Raw genomic sequence first — 15031 nt, 5'->3', positions numbered from 1 at the left:
TTATTTCCTTGTCTATTCATTTTTCTCTTCAAGTGCTATCACTGATTTAATTTTTTGTCTTCTGCCTATCACCATTTGCTTTCCTCCCCCCCCTCCCCCGAGTTTATACTATTACCTTCCCTGTCTTTCCCCAGGGTTTGGTTTCAACAGAATCTACTGACTTCTATTTATTCCCTCCTCATCAATCTCCTATGTACATTTAACATACTCTACCACCAAGGCTTTTAAGCAGAAGCTCAGTATCTGAAATGTACTTTTCATATATTTTTTCAGGGGAAGAATTTATTCTTAGCAAAATGTATACAGAACAGGAGAGTGCCAATACAACAACAGACTTTTCATCATTTTTAACTCGTTGTTTTACTTGTCGAATCCGCTGCCTCTTGGACAGCACCTCTGGTTTCCTTGTGAGTAGCTAAATAAGTCATAGGCCATATGCCTATTTACACCATACTTTGCTTTTATTGTGAGTATCCACATGTCAGTCAAATATTTCACTATGGACTTCATCAGACAGACAAAAATGCCAGTTCTACAACACTTGTACCATTTCCTAAGGCACAGAGCCGGCTGGATCCCATTACATGATGTTGATCTACTTCTGACAGGGCTCCGTGCCTGAAAAGAGGTATAAGGAGGCAGCGCCGCCATCATGGGAGGCTTCCAGTGTTTCATAGAAAACAACAGGGGGAAGCTGGGTGGTGACACCTCCCTCCGTGGTGAGGTAGGGTGCAGGGCACTGGTATTGCTCCGCTGCCCTGAGGATTTGCCACAGAGGCTGGCGAATCGCCTCACTACCCTTCATAAATGTGATGAGGTCCTAAGAGGTAAGAGGTTATGTTGAGGCTCATTTAGGAATATTTCAAGCAGAATGCAGCATAGCTTTCAATAGGGAACAGGGAATAATAATAGTAATAATAATAATAATTTTAGTTCTTACTCGCCTCTCCTCATGGCTCGAGGCAGGTTACAGAATAATTAAAACACATAAACATTGTAAAAATGCCATAAATACACATATTAAAATGTATTTCTATAAAATATGTATTAAAATACACAAAATGGAGATTAAACAAAGAACACATGTTTAAAATTCATGTTAAAAACTGTTTGCCGCAAGAGATAGGTTTTAAAATTCCAACAGCTCACTTAGCTGTCAGAGCTCTTCCGGCAGGCTGTTCCACACTCTTGGGGCAGCGATGATAAGGTCCTCTAGTTGCCAGTTGAGTTCTAGCTGGTAAGAGGACTTAAGCCAGAGGACTTAAGTGTTTGGGGCGGATTGTATTGGAGAGGGCGATTCTTTAGGTAACCTGGACCAAAATCATGTTGGGCTTGTAAGATAAACGAGAACGAAAACTTACATTTATTGTGTTGTCGAAGGCTTTCATGGCCGGGATCACAGGGTTGTTGTATGTCTGTCGGGCTGTGTGGCCATGTTCCAGAAGTATTCTCTCCTGATGTTTTGCCCACATCTATGGTAGGCATCCTCAGAGGTTGTGAGGTATGGAGAAACATTTATTGTTTCATAAATCCATCTTGGGATAGCAAAAAAACCAGACAAAAAAGTAAACAAATTTCAACAGAAGATCCGTAAAAGCTGACTGTCACAACATTATGAGGCAGGAGTTTCATGAATGCTCGTTTCCCAAAGTAAGGGAGTATTAGATTAGAAATAGATTACTGGGTTCCTTTTTTGGTGGAAAACTGAAGATAAATTTCATCAACAGCCTCCCTTAATGGAATTAACAGATGGAAGTACTGAATCTCTTGGGTCTGACTTTAGCAAAGTAAGGCAAGCATTTTATAAAAATGTCCAGTGCTACAGGACAGGTGCTTTGTAACTTTAGAAATCCCTTTAATTTTTTGTGACTACTACAATGCTTGCTCAGAACAGGAAGAGGAACAATTTACACACAAGTATGCAAGTGGAGAATCACCCGTTTCCCCCTCCTTTGCCTGAGTCCCCACGGGAGATAGAGCAGTATATAAATAAAGTTTGTTGTTGTTGTTGTTGTTGGACCTGTCTCTCCTACTGCTGCAGCTACTGCCACCATCTCCTCCTTGCCAAGTGAGGCCCAACATTTGCGCTCAAGTGAGGCTGCAGACTATATTTCAGTTCTTGAGGAGCACTGGTGGTCCATAGACCACAGATTGGGAACTACTGCTCTACAAGCTAAACTTTATTGCATCTCAGACCCTGTCTACACTGCCATATAATCCATCTTTTGAATCCAGATTATCAAATTTGAACTGGATTATATGGCAATGTAAACTCATATAATCCAGTTCAAAGCAGATAATCTGGATTGAGAAATTGGATTATATAGTAGTGTAGATCCAGCCTCACTGTGAGTTTTTTAAGCTTGGGAGGATAATATCACAGTGTCTTTCAGTATTTCATCAAGGTGGATCTCAATACATGTTGCTACAGTGATGCGGGTTTTTGCAGCATTGAAGTGACTGTAGCCATTTAGAAATTATTATTGTTGTTGTTTTTCTAAACCCCACTTTTTCTGTCCACAAAGGGGACTCAAAGTGGCTATCTACTGTGATATTATCTAAACACTAGCTGTGCCCGGCCACGCATTGCTGTGGTGAAGTATGGGTTACAGTAGAATCTCACTTATCCAACATTCACTTATCCAATGTTCTGGATTATCCAATGCAGTCTGCCTTTTAGTAGTCAATGTTTTTGTAGTCAGTGTTTTAAACTCATTGTGATATTTTGGTGGTAAATTTGTAAATACAGTAATTACTACATAGCATTACTGTGCATGGAACTACTTTTTCTGTCAAATTTGTTGTATAACATGATGTTTTGGTGCTTAATTTGTATAATCATTACCTAATTTGATGTTTAATCGGCTTTTCCTTAATCCCTTCTTATTATCCAACATCCAATGTTCTGCCGGCCTGTTTATGTTGGATAAGTGAGACTCTACTGTATATTGATAATCTTATATTATCTGCTTAGAACTGGATTATATGAGGCCCTTCTACACAGCTGTATAAAATGCACACTGAAGTGGATTATAAGGCAGTGTGGAGTTAAAATAATCCAGTTCAAAGCAGATAATATAAGATTATAAATGGGTTATATAGCTGTGTGGAAGGGCCTTGAGTCTACACTGCCATATAATCCAGTGCAAATTAAATAATCTGTGGAAGAAGCCTAAGTGAGGCCTAAATCTGCCTGTCCCCTAACTGAACCCTGGCTGTCCCTTGGCTGAGTTGGTTGCTAGGAGACCAAGTGGGCAGAGATTAGCCCTCTAAACTGGCAGCAATTGGATAAAAACAATTATTGCTCTCCCTCAAATTAGGACTTTATTTTTCTTTTCTTTTTGTTGTATCAACCTAGAGGCGTGGATGATGGGTTGTGTTGTCAAATTTCGAGGTTGTGGGGCCTGTAGTTTTGTTGTTTTGTCCGGTGCCCTGATTCCATCACTCTTTTATATATATAGATATAACATCACAACTGGCTCTCAGTACTTTATGTAGAGGTTTTTGGGGATTGCAATTGTTTACACTGTTTCTTCTGTATTTTGCTATTTTTTCAGACCATGCATTTTCAAGGTAAACTAAAATTTATCTTTGGACAGAAGAAGAAATCATCATCAGGAGCAATACTACCTCCCCAGCTATCCTTATTCTGCATAGTGGTGCCACTCCTGCTTCCTTCGGTGACAGACATGAAGTTAAAAAGTTTTTTTGTGAAAGCAAAATGCAGATCTGATCATGCAGCATCAGCAAATACAAAGCAAGTCCAAATGCAGTTTTAATACTTATTCTTCATTGACTTGGTCACTGGTGATAATGTTAAAAACACACACCTGATAAACACAGGTCCCAGATATTTATGCCACCAAGCTCCCAGTATACCTTCTTCCAGCAACTATAGTAGCATTTTAAAAAATTCCACACATGACAATTTTTCTTAGTCATGAGATAAAGGGATATCTCCATACATGATTAAATAATGCTTCAAAACTGGGAACCTATTCCCTAGCATGCTGTAATTTGTCTTGTCCTGTGACTGCTACTTGTAGAGAACAGAAATTATTCATGTGAGATATTCAGCAATTACTAAGTGATTTTGAATGTTTCTTTGGACATATTCTTAACTTTAGGACATTTTCTTAACAATGTAACTTATTAATGATTTCTCAACCACTGGTACTTTACAGCTCAAAGGCTCATTCTGGACAGTGTTTGGCTGATTTTCATAGAAGAAATTCTTTCCAAGAAGGTAATGTTTTCACCTATGTTTTCACTGAGTTCATTTATTTTGCATTTATCAGGTAATAATATTTATGTGGAGATTTTTGAAAATCGCTTTTTCTCTCTGGGTTTCCTATCCCCCCCAGCCATTAATACAACTAAGGTTACTAATGTTTATTCAGTGCAGTAGCTGTCTCTTTTCCTTTCCCATCCTTTCCTTTCCTTCTTTCTCTATTTCTCTTTCTTTTTGGAGAATCATTTAATCATCTTGAGCACCTTTCCATTAAATTGGGAGTACTGATAAAAGTTTCATTCTTTAAAAAAATAGGAACACATATAGCAGAAAAAATTATAAGTGTGATTCACCCCATGTTTTCTTCCTGCTTCTTTAATTATTACATGTATCAGATTATATACATTATTAGTCTGACAGGTTTTTTACCTTCATATTTTTGCTTTTATAACTCTGAGTGAGAGATTTTTCTATTCTCTAGCTGCTAAATTTAATATACAGTGTAGAGGCCTGGGAAAACTCTGGCTCCTCCAGGTGTTTTGGACTTTAACTCCCACATTTCCCAACAGCCCGTAGGCTGTTAGGAATTGTGGAAGTTGAAGTCCAAAACACCCGGAGGGCCAGAGTTTTCCCAGGCCTCTACACTGTATATTTAATGCAGCCAAACACAGCTTTAACTGCCATGGCGCAATGCTTTGTGTTCCTGGGAGTTGTAGTTTTACAAGGTCTTTTAGCCTTCTCTAGACTGGTGCCTTACCAAACTACGAATACCATGATTCCATAGCCTAGAATCATGGCAGTTGAAGTGTCAGACTGCATTTCATGGTTTCAATCCACAAGAAAAGACATTCCGATTAAAGCTAAGAGCAATCTGATTGACGGCAAGAGACTTGTAAAACTACAACTCCCGGGATTTCACAGCCTTGAGCTGCGGCAGTTCAAGTGGTGTCAAGCTTCATTAATCCCAGCATTATGTAAAGAGAAAGTTATAACAACACCAAAGAACATGAATAATAGTAATAATAATAATAAACCTTATTTATAGACTGCCCTATCTTCCCCAAAGGGACTCTGGGCAGTTTCTAACTATATGGCAACTATTCTATGCTAAAGGGAATACATACAAACAGTTTACATCAAGACAAGGCACATTAGATAATATAAACAAGGTAACTGTAACTTAATAAAATTAAATAAAATAAAGACTAAAAAATAAATAAAATAAAAAACATCACAAAAGACAACAACTCTGATAAGGAGAGGGAAGGGGAAGGGGAAGGGAAGAGGGAAGGGGAAGGGAAGGAGCAGGAAGGAAAGGAAGGGAAAGGAAGAGAAAAGGAGAGGAAGAGGAAAGGAGGAAGGAAAGAAGGGAGAAAGGTGGGATACAAATAAAGTTTCATTATGTTGTCGAACGCTTTCATGGCCGGGATCACTGGGTTGCTGTGAGTTTTCCAGGATGTGTGGCCCATGTCCCAGAACCATTTTCTCCTGACGTTTCGGCCGCATCTATGGCAGGCATCCTCAGAGGTTGGAAACTAGTCAAGTAGGGTTTATATATCTGCGGAAGTTCCAGGGTGGGAGAAAGAAAGAACTCTTGTCTATTGGAGGCAGGTGTAAATGTTTCAATTGCCCAACTTGATTAGCATAGAATAGCCTTTCAGCTTTAAAGCTTGGCTGCTTCCTGCCTGGGGGAATCCTTTGTTGGGATGATTTATTACTACTACTACTACTACTACTACTATTATTAGGCCTTGCTCCTGGGAAGGTTCCTCCGCCGTGGCTCCCTACCTACCTATCTACCTTGCCACATATTCTCCTCATTGTGTGTGTGTATGTATGTTATATTCTGTTCACCTCTACTTTCTACCTTTTATTTTTCAGTGATTGGTTTGGGGGGAGGCACCAAAATACTGTTTGCTTACACTTGAAAATTACCTAGGGTCGGCCATGGGCATGACTGTTTACCTTCCCACCGAAATATTGAACTATTCACATTTGCATGTTTTCGAACTACTAGTTTGGCAGAAGCTGGGGCTAACCCTGTCCCATGGATTCAAACCACCAACCTTCTAATCAACAAGTTCAGAAAACTTTTTATCACATGACATTTAGATGATTCAAATAATTATTCTACTTGCTGAACAGATCCATAATGTACTGAAATAATGCCAAGTTGCTGGAGTTCAATCAAATTAGGATGCTTGCAGGTATTTAATTTGCTAATGTTAAGAGTAACATACATAAGTGTGCATTTTTCTCTACCATGAACAAATGTGAACATTCTGTATATTAATTAATGAAAAGACTGTCTACATAGATCTTAAGCAACAGTTAAAGTTAGGTTACATACTTAAGAACCTTGTTCCCAAAAATATTTTTCATCTATAGGAGAATGTAATAGAGAAAATGGCATTTCACTGATGAGATTCCAAGCAAACAAGGACCACTGGTTTTGGGTACAGGCTAGTACTCATGTTCAGTGCAGAAATGGTTCCTCAGAATGCACCATTGCTCTTCAACAAGCTCCCAAGTAAGTAGCATTAAAAGTTTAAAACTTTAGAAAGGCAAATGCATGTTGTGAGGAGAATAAGTAAAGGAATCGTAATATTTCAAGGTTTGGCCCATAGGACTATTAGATAAGGTTTATAAGACTTTGAAACGTGGCAAATATGAAATACACAGATAAATGTAAGTTAGCAGATTGATAATTAAAATAAATGTTGATTTGTAAGAAGATACTATTCAACATACAGAGGTGTAAATATTAGTATTACCAGTAACTGTTAAATTGAAAATGTATTATGATATGCCAGTTAATTCATTTTCTCCTTTATCAAATATTTGTGTATCATACATTACTGAAAATGTTTTAATTACTGACTTTTAAAAAAATTATTGAAAGGGAAGAGAAAATTCAGAAGATACCAAACATCATTTCAAGTATAAAAGGAAACAGGGAACAATTGGGACAGATGAAGCATCATACGTGGAGCCCAAGGAAAAAAGAACAGGATAACATGAAAGTGAAATGTGAACCTAATACTGGTGGCAATGAGCACTTTACAAAGCAGGAATATGTTAATCCTGCTGTCTCGCTGTTTGGTGTTCAGCATGACAACAGTGGAAATGGCACGGGGACATCAAACAATGCATCCGGTTTTTGCTTTAGAGGTCAGCATCATGAGAACATGTGCTCTAACAAAACTCTAAGACCTTTCTACAGTAGAGAGGAGCAGTTCTTCAGTTTGTCATCTACAGAGAGAGAAAATTGTCAGCTACACCAAGGCTTGCAGCAATGCACCGCAGACAGTTATTTGGAAGAATACATGAAATTACCCTGTCCCCCAGTATCTCCAGGAACTCTGTACAACAATGGTTTGCCTTGCAACACACTGATAAAAACGGAATATGATTCAGATTCTGAAAATATAGCTAACAGTCATACCATTTTACCAAGTTGTGTATGGGTGGATGAAAACAGCATAGTCAAAAAGCACTTTCCTGCAAGAGTTCACCTTAAAACAGAACTCAATACACAATCATCCCCGCAACATTGTGTCTATCCACCGTATAACTGGCAACACATAGTGATGCATCATACCAATAACGTTAGAACTGGACTTGGCAAAGCAATGACTAACAAAGAAACATCTTTACTGGACCTTTCAAAATCCATTGGCACAGAAGCTATGGAGAGCCCACAAACTCCATATTATAGCAATCAATTCTATAGTACCTTTTCCGTAGAAGAGAAGGGGCTGAATATGCAGGTTCTGAAGTCACATTCTGAGTTTAAAAATCTCTGCTTTAATCAGACAGTTAAACATGAACCTTTAGATTCTCATCCTATCTCCAGGAGTAGTCAGACAACAGTGGGGATGACTCTCTGTGAAACACCATTAGCCGATTCTCATCCTCATAAAATAATGCAGCAACAAACTGTGTGATGTTTTATAGTGGCATTGGTAGTGCAGAAATAGGACACAAAGCAGAAAATACCTCATTCATAAGACACTTTCCATTGTAGGAATCCAGAGCTCTAAATGCTATTTATGATAAACGTTCTCGATTTACAGTTATTGGCATTGTTACGGTATCATGGAGTGTGAGTAATTTCCAGTCACCCACAGAATTTAGCAAAGAAGTGTACTTCAATATTTCTAAAAATATAAATCAAAATTGTGTAAAACTACATAGTAGTTTGTTATTCTTTACTGACAGCAGCCATACAGTCTGTGTTTCACAGTTAGTTTAAGAGGGTTCGTGTGCTATTCAAGGAATTAAACAGAAACAGAATTATGAAAAAGTCCCAAGAAAGATGGGGAAGGTGTGATTACAGAAGATTTGAGATGCAATTGGCAGCAGCAAGTTCTGATGTGTTGTGGCCCTGTTGATATATGGATTTGTTTAAGACACTTCATCCATGTAGAAGCATATCAAGTAATTATATAGTTACCAGTACATTTGTTACTTTCAAAACATTCACGCATGAATGTCATGAAACAAGGGAAGTTTGGATTCTATCTATTGCCCTAATGACAAAGTTCTTCAACACATCATCTTCAGGTTCCTTAATATTGGTTATTTCCTCTTCCTAAATTATTGCTTGTGTCTGTAACTCCAGCTTGTATGGATCAACTTAAGTCTCATGTCTGTGCTTACACTCCTCAGGAAAATCCTATGTATTCCTTTTAACACAGGAAATTGCTGATGCTTTCCTACTCCTATGGGTCATGAAAGCAGGTATTGACACTACTTTCATGTTGGTTATAGCAGCCTGGAGATAAGAGCATGAGCCCATAGCATGTTTTCATATTTTGACTTCTTAGGTAAAGGTTTTCTCCTGACATTGTCTAGCCATGCCTGACTCTTGGGGTTGGTGCTCATCTCCATTTCTAAGCCGAAGAGCCAGCATTGTCCATAGACACCCCCTAGGTCATGTGGCCAGCATGACTGCATGGAGTGATGTTACCCTCCCGCCCGGAGCGGTACCTATTGATCTCACATTTGCATGCTTTCAAACTGCTAGGTTAGTAGAAGCTGGGGCTAATAGGGGGAGCTCACTCCGCTCCTCAAATTCGAACTGGCAACCTTTCAGTCAGTAAGTTCAGCTCCTCAGTGGTATAATCTGCTGCGCCACTGGGGGCTCCTTCTTACGTCTTCCTCTTCCTCTTACTTTTGACTTCTTACTCATGATTTATATTATTTACAATTACACTTCTAGTTCTGTAAAGTTTTCTGATAAGTAAAGTAATAACCAAATGTCTTTTTTGGGGAAAAGATATCCCTCCCTGAATTAGGGGCACACTAAATTTATTTAGTTCTGAGACAGTTTAAGGAGTGCCCATTCAGTAAGGTATATCCATACACAATACCATGCCAAGCTGAATAAAATAACATGGCACTGATTTAGCGATGAGTATTATACAAAATATACATACGCTTTCAAGAAAAGAAATGCTTTTGCAAAGAGGTAGTTGAAGGAAATATATTAGGAATGGTTTATTCCTAGAGTGACAGTTCTGCTGCTGCTGTTGTCATTTTTGACTTTGTCACTATAAATGCTAGATCTCAAATATACCCTCTCATCAGCAGATCCTGTACATTCCACACAGCTGCGTAAAATCCCACATTAAGTCTTAAAATATTAGTTCATACATGCAAAAACCAGATGTGATTCATGTTATCTCATATGTGTAACCTGCAGTATTGAAGCAAGAGAAAAAGACAACATGTAGTTGAATAATAAAAGCAGTAGTATAATTTATTCCATAATTGCAGCTCAGGTAGCCTGCTTTTGTAGCAAGCTGGAGACGCAGAGTCAATTTTTTTCTTTTTCAAAACAAAACTGACTTTTCCTTTATCTTGATATTATCTTCTGCAAAAGAGAAAGTTACAAAATTAGAATGAACAGAATTTAAAATGAGAAATGACAGAATTGTGTAGTGCAGCTACACCATTTAGTATTTTAACAATTTTTTCTCTGAATTTCAACTTTACAATAATATTTCTTAAGTTTACATTCTGCTGTTCTTTGAAGATGTAAACCTCAGTATTTGTTAATAAACATTCTTTGTATAAGTGGGATTTGTAATCTTGTCTTCTGTTCTTAGTATACATGTTTTGACAGATGTAAATTCTTATCTATTCACATGAAAAGAGCCTCTACATGCAACATATGATTCTTTTCTATAAAAATGTACAGTAGTTTGGGAATGTTTAGTGTACAACCAAATAAGGCATCAAGTTAGGTAATAGTTCTTAGTGTCTCCCAAGGAAACAAACATAATCCAATGAGTTTATCACTAAAATGTGTTACCTTGAACATCAAGATTAAGAAGGTTTATAGAAACAAATAACTTCAGATGTGTAATGTTGAAGGAAACATATAAAACCGGTAAGGGACCCAGAAAAACTATTAAGTATCTCAGGCTAGCATACATTGGTAGAGGCAAGAGCAAATAACAAAACAAAGGGAGTTGGTATCTTGATAAAAAATAATATAGAGGTGGTACAAACAGATCTAATGGCAGATACTAAAAGGAGATGGGTAATCTTTAAAGGAGAAATATGTGGGGTAAAAATGACAACACTAAATATCTATGTGCCTAATAAAGGTCGGAGAAAATATATTTAAAAGATATTTTAAAAGCTAGAGGGCTTCAAAGGGGACTTACAAAGCAGCTTACAAACACTGAAAAACGTCTCAACAAAATCAACAATCTAAAACATGAGCAATTAAAACACGTATCTATCTGGGCTGTGGCACAGTGGTTAGTAGCCAGCTGCGATAATAAATTACTACTGACCGAGAGGTCATGAGTTCAAAGCGAGCCTGCGTCAGATTGAGCGCCCAACCATTAAAAATAGTCCAGCTCGTTGTTGACTTAAGCAACCCGAACGATAGTTGCATCTATCAAGCAGGAAATTTAGGTACCGCTTATGCAGGGAGGCTAATTTAACTAATTTATGACACCATAAAAATTGTCCAGCATGCGAAAAATGAGGAAGTAATCCATCAAGGACTCGGTGTTACAGTGGATGATGAAGCAACAGCTCCCCCTGTGGCGGGCATCGAGCATACCCTCATGAAGCCGGATCCTGGAAAATATTACCTTGCCTCTGTGTCTCTGTCTCTGTCTGTATGTCGTATGGGAGTTCCACAGCCAAGGGGCCACCACTGAGAAGGCCATATCTCTCATTGGGACAGAGAGCAGGGCCTACCCAGCCGATGTTAAAGCTCTTGTAGGCTCATAGAGGGAGATGCATTCAGCCAGGTAATCTGGACCAGAACAGTATAGGGCTTTATAGGCCAAGACCAGCACTTTGAATTGGGCTCGGTATCAAACTGGCAGCCAGTGGAGCTGACGTAACAGACGAGTAGTATGTTCCCTGTACGTTGCCCCAGTTAGAAATCTGGCTGCTGCCCATTGGACTAATTGAAGCTTCTGGGCCGTCTTCAAAGGCAACTCCATGTACAGCGCGTTGCACTAGTCTCTATGAGATGTAACAAGAGCATGGATTACTGTGGCCAAGTCTGACCTCTCAAGGTATGGGTGCAACTGGCGCACAAGTTTTAATTGTGCAAAAGCTATATGGCTGTGTGAAAGGCCCCCGAGTTTACACTACCAGATAATCCAGTTCAAAGCTGATAATATGGATTTTATACAGCTGTGTAGAAGGGTCTTCATATAATCCAGTTTCAAGCAGATGATGTGAATTATCTCATTTGATAATCTGGATTATATGGCAGTGTAGAAGGGGCTTTTATCTGCATATAGATTATTGGACTTTAAGGCTCCTTCTACACTGCCATATAATCAGGGGCCCTTCCACACAGCCACATAACCCAGAATATTAAATCAGATAATCCACAAGATCTGCTTTGAACTGGGTTATCTGAGGCCCCTTCCACACAGCTGTATAAAATCCACATTGGATTACAGTAGTCTCACTTATCAAACACTCGCTTATCCAACGTTCTGGATTACCCAACGCATTTTTGTAGTCAATGTTTTCAATACATCGTGATATTTTGGTGCTAAATTCGTAAATACAGTAATTACTACATAGCATTACTACATATTGAACTACTTTTTCTTTCAAATGTGTTGTATAACATGATGTTTTGGTGCTTAATTTGTAAAATCATAACCTAATTTGATTTTTAATAGGCTTTTCCTTAATCCCTCCTTATTATCCAACATATTCACTTATCCAACGTTCTGCCAGCCCATTTATGTTGGATAAGTGAGACTCTACTGTATATGGCAGTGTGGACTCTCATAACCGAGTTCAAAGCATATATTGTGCAGATTATCTGCCTTGATATTCTGGGTTATACAGTAGAGTCTCACTTATCCAAGGTTCTGTATTATCCAAAGCAGTCTGCCTTTTAGTAGTCATTGTTTTTGTAGTAAATGTTGCAATGTTTTGGTGCTAAATTCGTAAATAAAGTAATTACTACATAACATTACTGTGTATTGAACTGCTTTTTCTGTCAATTTCTTGCAAACATGTTTTGGTGCTTAATTTGTAAAATCATAATGTAATTTTATGTTTAATAGGATTTTTTCTTAATCCCTCCTTATTATCCAAGATTTTCACTTATCCAATGTTCTGCCGGCCCATTTGTCTTGGATAAGTGAGACTCTATTGTATGTCTGTGTGGAAGGGCCCTGAGTACATACATACATAATGTGAATGGTCTGCTTTAATAATTGGATTATATGGCAGTTTCGACTCAGATAATCCAGTTCAAAGCGGATAGTGTGAATTATCTGCCTTGATATTCTGAGGGCCTTTCCACACAGCCCTATATCCCAGAATATCAAGGCCCTTCCAGACAGGCCCTATATTCCAGGACCAGACAGGCCCTATATTCCAGGTTTTCTGCTTTAAATTGTATTACAGTAGAGTCTCACTTATCCAACATAAACGGGCTGACAGAACGTTGGATAAGCGAATATGTTGGATAATAAGGAGTGATCAAGGAAAAGCCTATTAAACATCAAATTAGGTTATGATTTTACAAATTAAGCACCCAAACTTCATGTTATACAACAAATTTGACAGAAAAAGTTGTTCAATACGAGGTAATGCTATGTAGTAATTACTGTATTTATGAATTTAGCACCAAAATATCACAATGTATTGAAAACATTGACTACAAAATTGCGTTGGATAATCCAGAATGTTGGATAAGTGAGTGCTGGATAAGTGAGACTACTGTATATGAGTCCGCACTGCCAGATAATCTGGGATAAACAGAAAATCTGGAATGAGATCCTCCTGAGCCTGTCTGTAAGGGCCCTAAGATAAAAAAATATATTGCTCCACTTTGCCTAGCTGCAGTTTTACCTGCCTAGTGAAACTCTTCTTTCTTGGCCCCGCTTGCAACCCATGATCCATCTCATTATATTGTCTCTGAAAGCAGATTCTACTTTGTGTTGTCGAAGGCTTTCATGGCCGGGATCACAGGGTTGTTGTATGTCTTTCCATACCTCACAACCTCTGAGGATGCCTGTCATAGATGTGGGCGAAACGTCAGGAGAGAATGCCTCTGAAACATGGCCACACAGCCCGAAAGATTCTACTTTGTTCCCATTTCATGGCCTCCCGCGCGAGCTCTCAAAAGCTCGTGATCTCATCGGGCAAATATCGCGAGAAGACAGCAAAGGGGCGGGTTCTGGCTCCTGTCATCGGGACGCGCCGGCAGAGCCCAAAGCTGTGGGAAGGCGGAGAGGGGGCCGCTTGGCTCTTCTCCAGAGAAAGCTCGAACTCACTTCGGTGGGTTTTCGGATTTATTTGTCCTGAGATATCTTCCGTCACCACTTCTGCACCATGGAAGAAACCCCAGAGCGCCAGGCTGAGAAGCCCAGCAACGCCACTCCTTACTATTGTAACGTGAGCACTGTTTTTCATATCTCTGTGACATGAAAGCAACGAAGGGGCTTTTGGGGGCGTCTCTGCACCCCAATGAATGCTGTATCATTTCTGTTAAGTCAGTCCTTTTTTTCCTAAATATAGTTTAAACAATTATTATCAGAAGGCAGTTTTTTTTTCGTGTCAGGAGCAACCGGAGTTGCTTCTGGAGTGAGAGAATTGGCCGTCTGCAAGGACGTTGCCCAGGGGACGCCCGGATGTTTTGATGTTTTACCATCCTTGTGGGAGGCTTCTCTCATGTCCCCGCATGGAGCTGGAGCTGATAGAGGGAGCTCATCCACGCTCTCCCCGGGTGGGATTCGAACCTGGCAGCTTTCAGGTCAGCAACCCAACCTTCAAAGGCAGATCACCTTCTAGCACAGTAAAAGTTGATAGAACTGATGTACATTCAAAATTTTGACTAAAAGAGGATGGGGAGGAATAAACTTGTTCTAAAGAGCGTTAACTCTGGCCCCACACAGCTGAATAAAATCCCACATGTTTATTTATTTATGTATTTACTACAATACTTATTTCCCGCAATTCTTACCCATTGGGGACTCATGTTGGCTTACAATAAAACACAATATGAAAATATTACAGACAATTCAATCAGTTAAAATTAAATACATTAAACATTGATAAAAATCTACAGTAGAGTCTCACTTATCCAACATAAACAGGCCGGCAGAATGTTGGATAAGCGAATATGTTGGATAATAAGGAGAGATTATGGAGAAGCCTATTAAACACCAAATTAGGTTATGATTTTACAAATTAAGATTGCGACCGGGCTGTGGCGCAGGCTGGTGAGCAGCCAACTGAAACCAATCACTCTGACCAAGAGGTCATGAGTTCGAGGCCAGCTCGGAGCCT

General features: G+C 39.0%; 2 protein-coding genes and 1 long non-coding RNA gene across 4 annotated transcripts in view; 2 read left to right on the top strand and 1 right to left on the bottom strand.

Moving 5' to 3' along the window:
- ahrr (aryl hydrocarbon receptor repressor) overlaps positions 1–10312 on the top strand; it is a 37175-nt gene extending 26863 nt beyond the window's left edge. The window contains exons 7-11 of the mRNA XM_016994457.2: positions 274–407; positions 3558–3757; positions 4185–4246; positions 6620–6761; positions 7134–10312. Coding sequence (XP_016849946.1) covers positions 274–407; positions 3558–3757; positions 4185–4246; positions 6620–6761; positions 7134–8178 — 1583 coding nt within the window. The 3' untranslated portion in view covers positions 8179–10312. The remainder of the gene's footprint in view (positions 1–273; positions 408–3557; positions 3758–4184; positions 4247–6619; positions 6762–7133) is intronic.
- On the bottom strand, positions 9967–13874 carry LOC134299913 (uncharacterized). Its single transcript, XR_010007168.1, has 2 exons — positions 13735–13874; positions 9967–10109 (listed from the first exon to the last, which is right to left on the bottom strand). It is a non-coding gene; the product is annotated as an uncharacterized LOC134299913 (long non-coding RNA).
- Positions 13875–13927: 53 nt separating this feature from the next.
- Positions 13928–15031, top strand: part of LOC100551679 (uncharacterized) — a 35863-nt gene continuing 34759 nt past the window's right edge. For both annotated transcript variants that reach the window (XM_008112958.3, XM_008112957.3), the window contains exon 1: positions 13928–14137. In XM_008112958.3, the coding sequence (XP_008111165.1) occupies positions 14075–14137 (63 nt within the window). In that variant the 5' untranslated portion in view covers positions 13928–14074. The remainder of the gene's footprint in view (positions 14138–15031) is intronic.

This window comes from Anolis carolinensis, chromosome 6, assembly GCF_035594765.1.
Source record: "Anolis carolinensis isolate JA03-04 chromosome 6, rAnoCar3.1.pri, whole genome shotgun sequence".
Classification (NCBI taxonomy): domain Eukaryota; kingdom Metazoa; phylum Chordata; class Lepidosauria; order Squamata; family Dactyloidae; genus Anolis; species Anolis carolinensis.
This window is presented reverse-complemented; position numbering and strand designations above follow the sequence as displayed.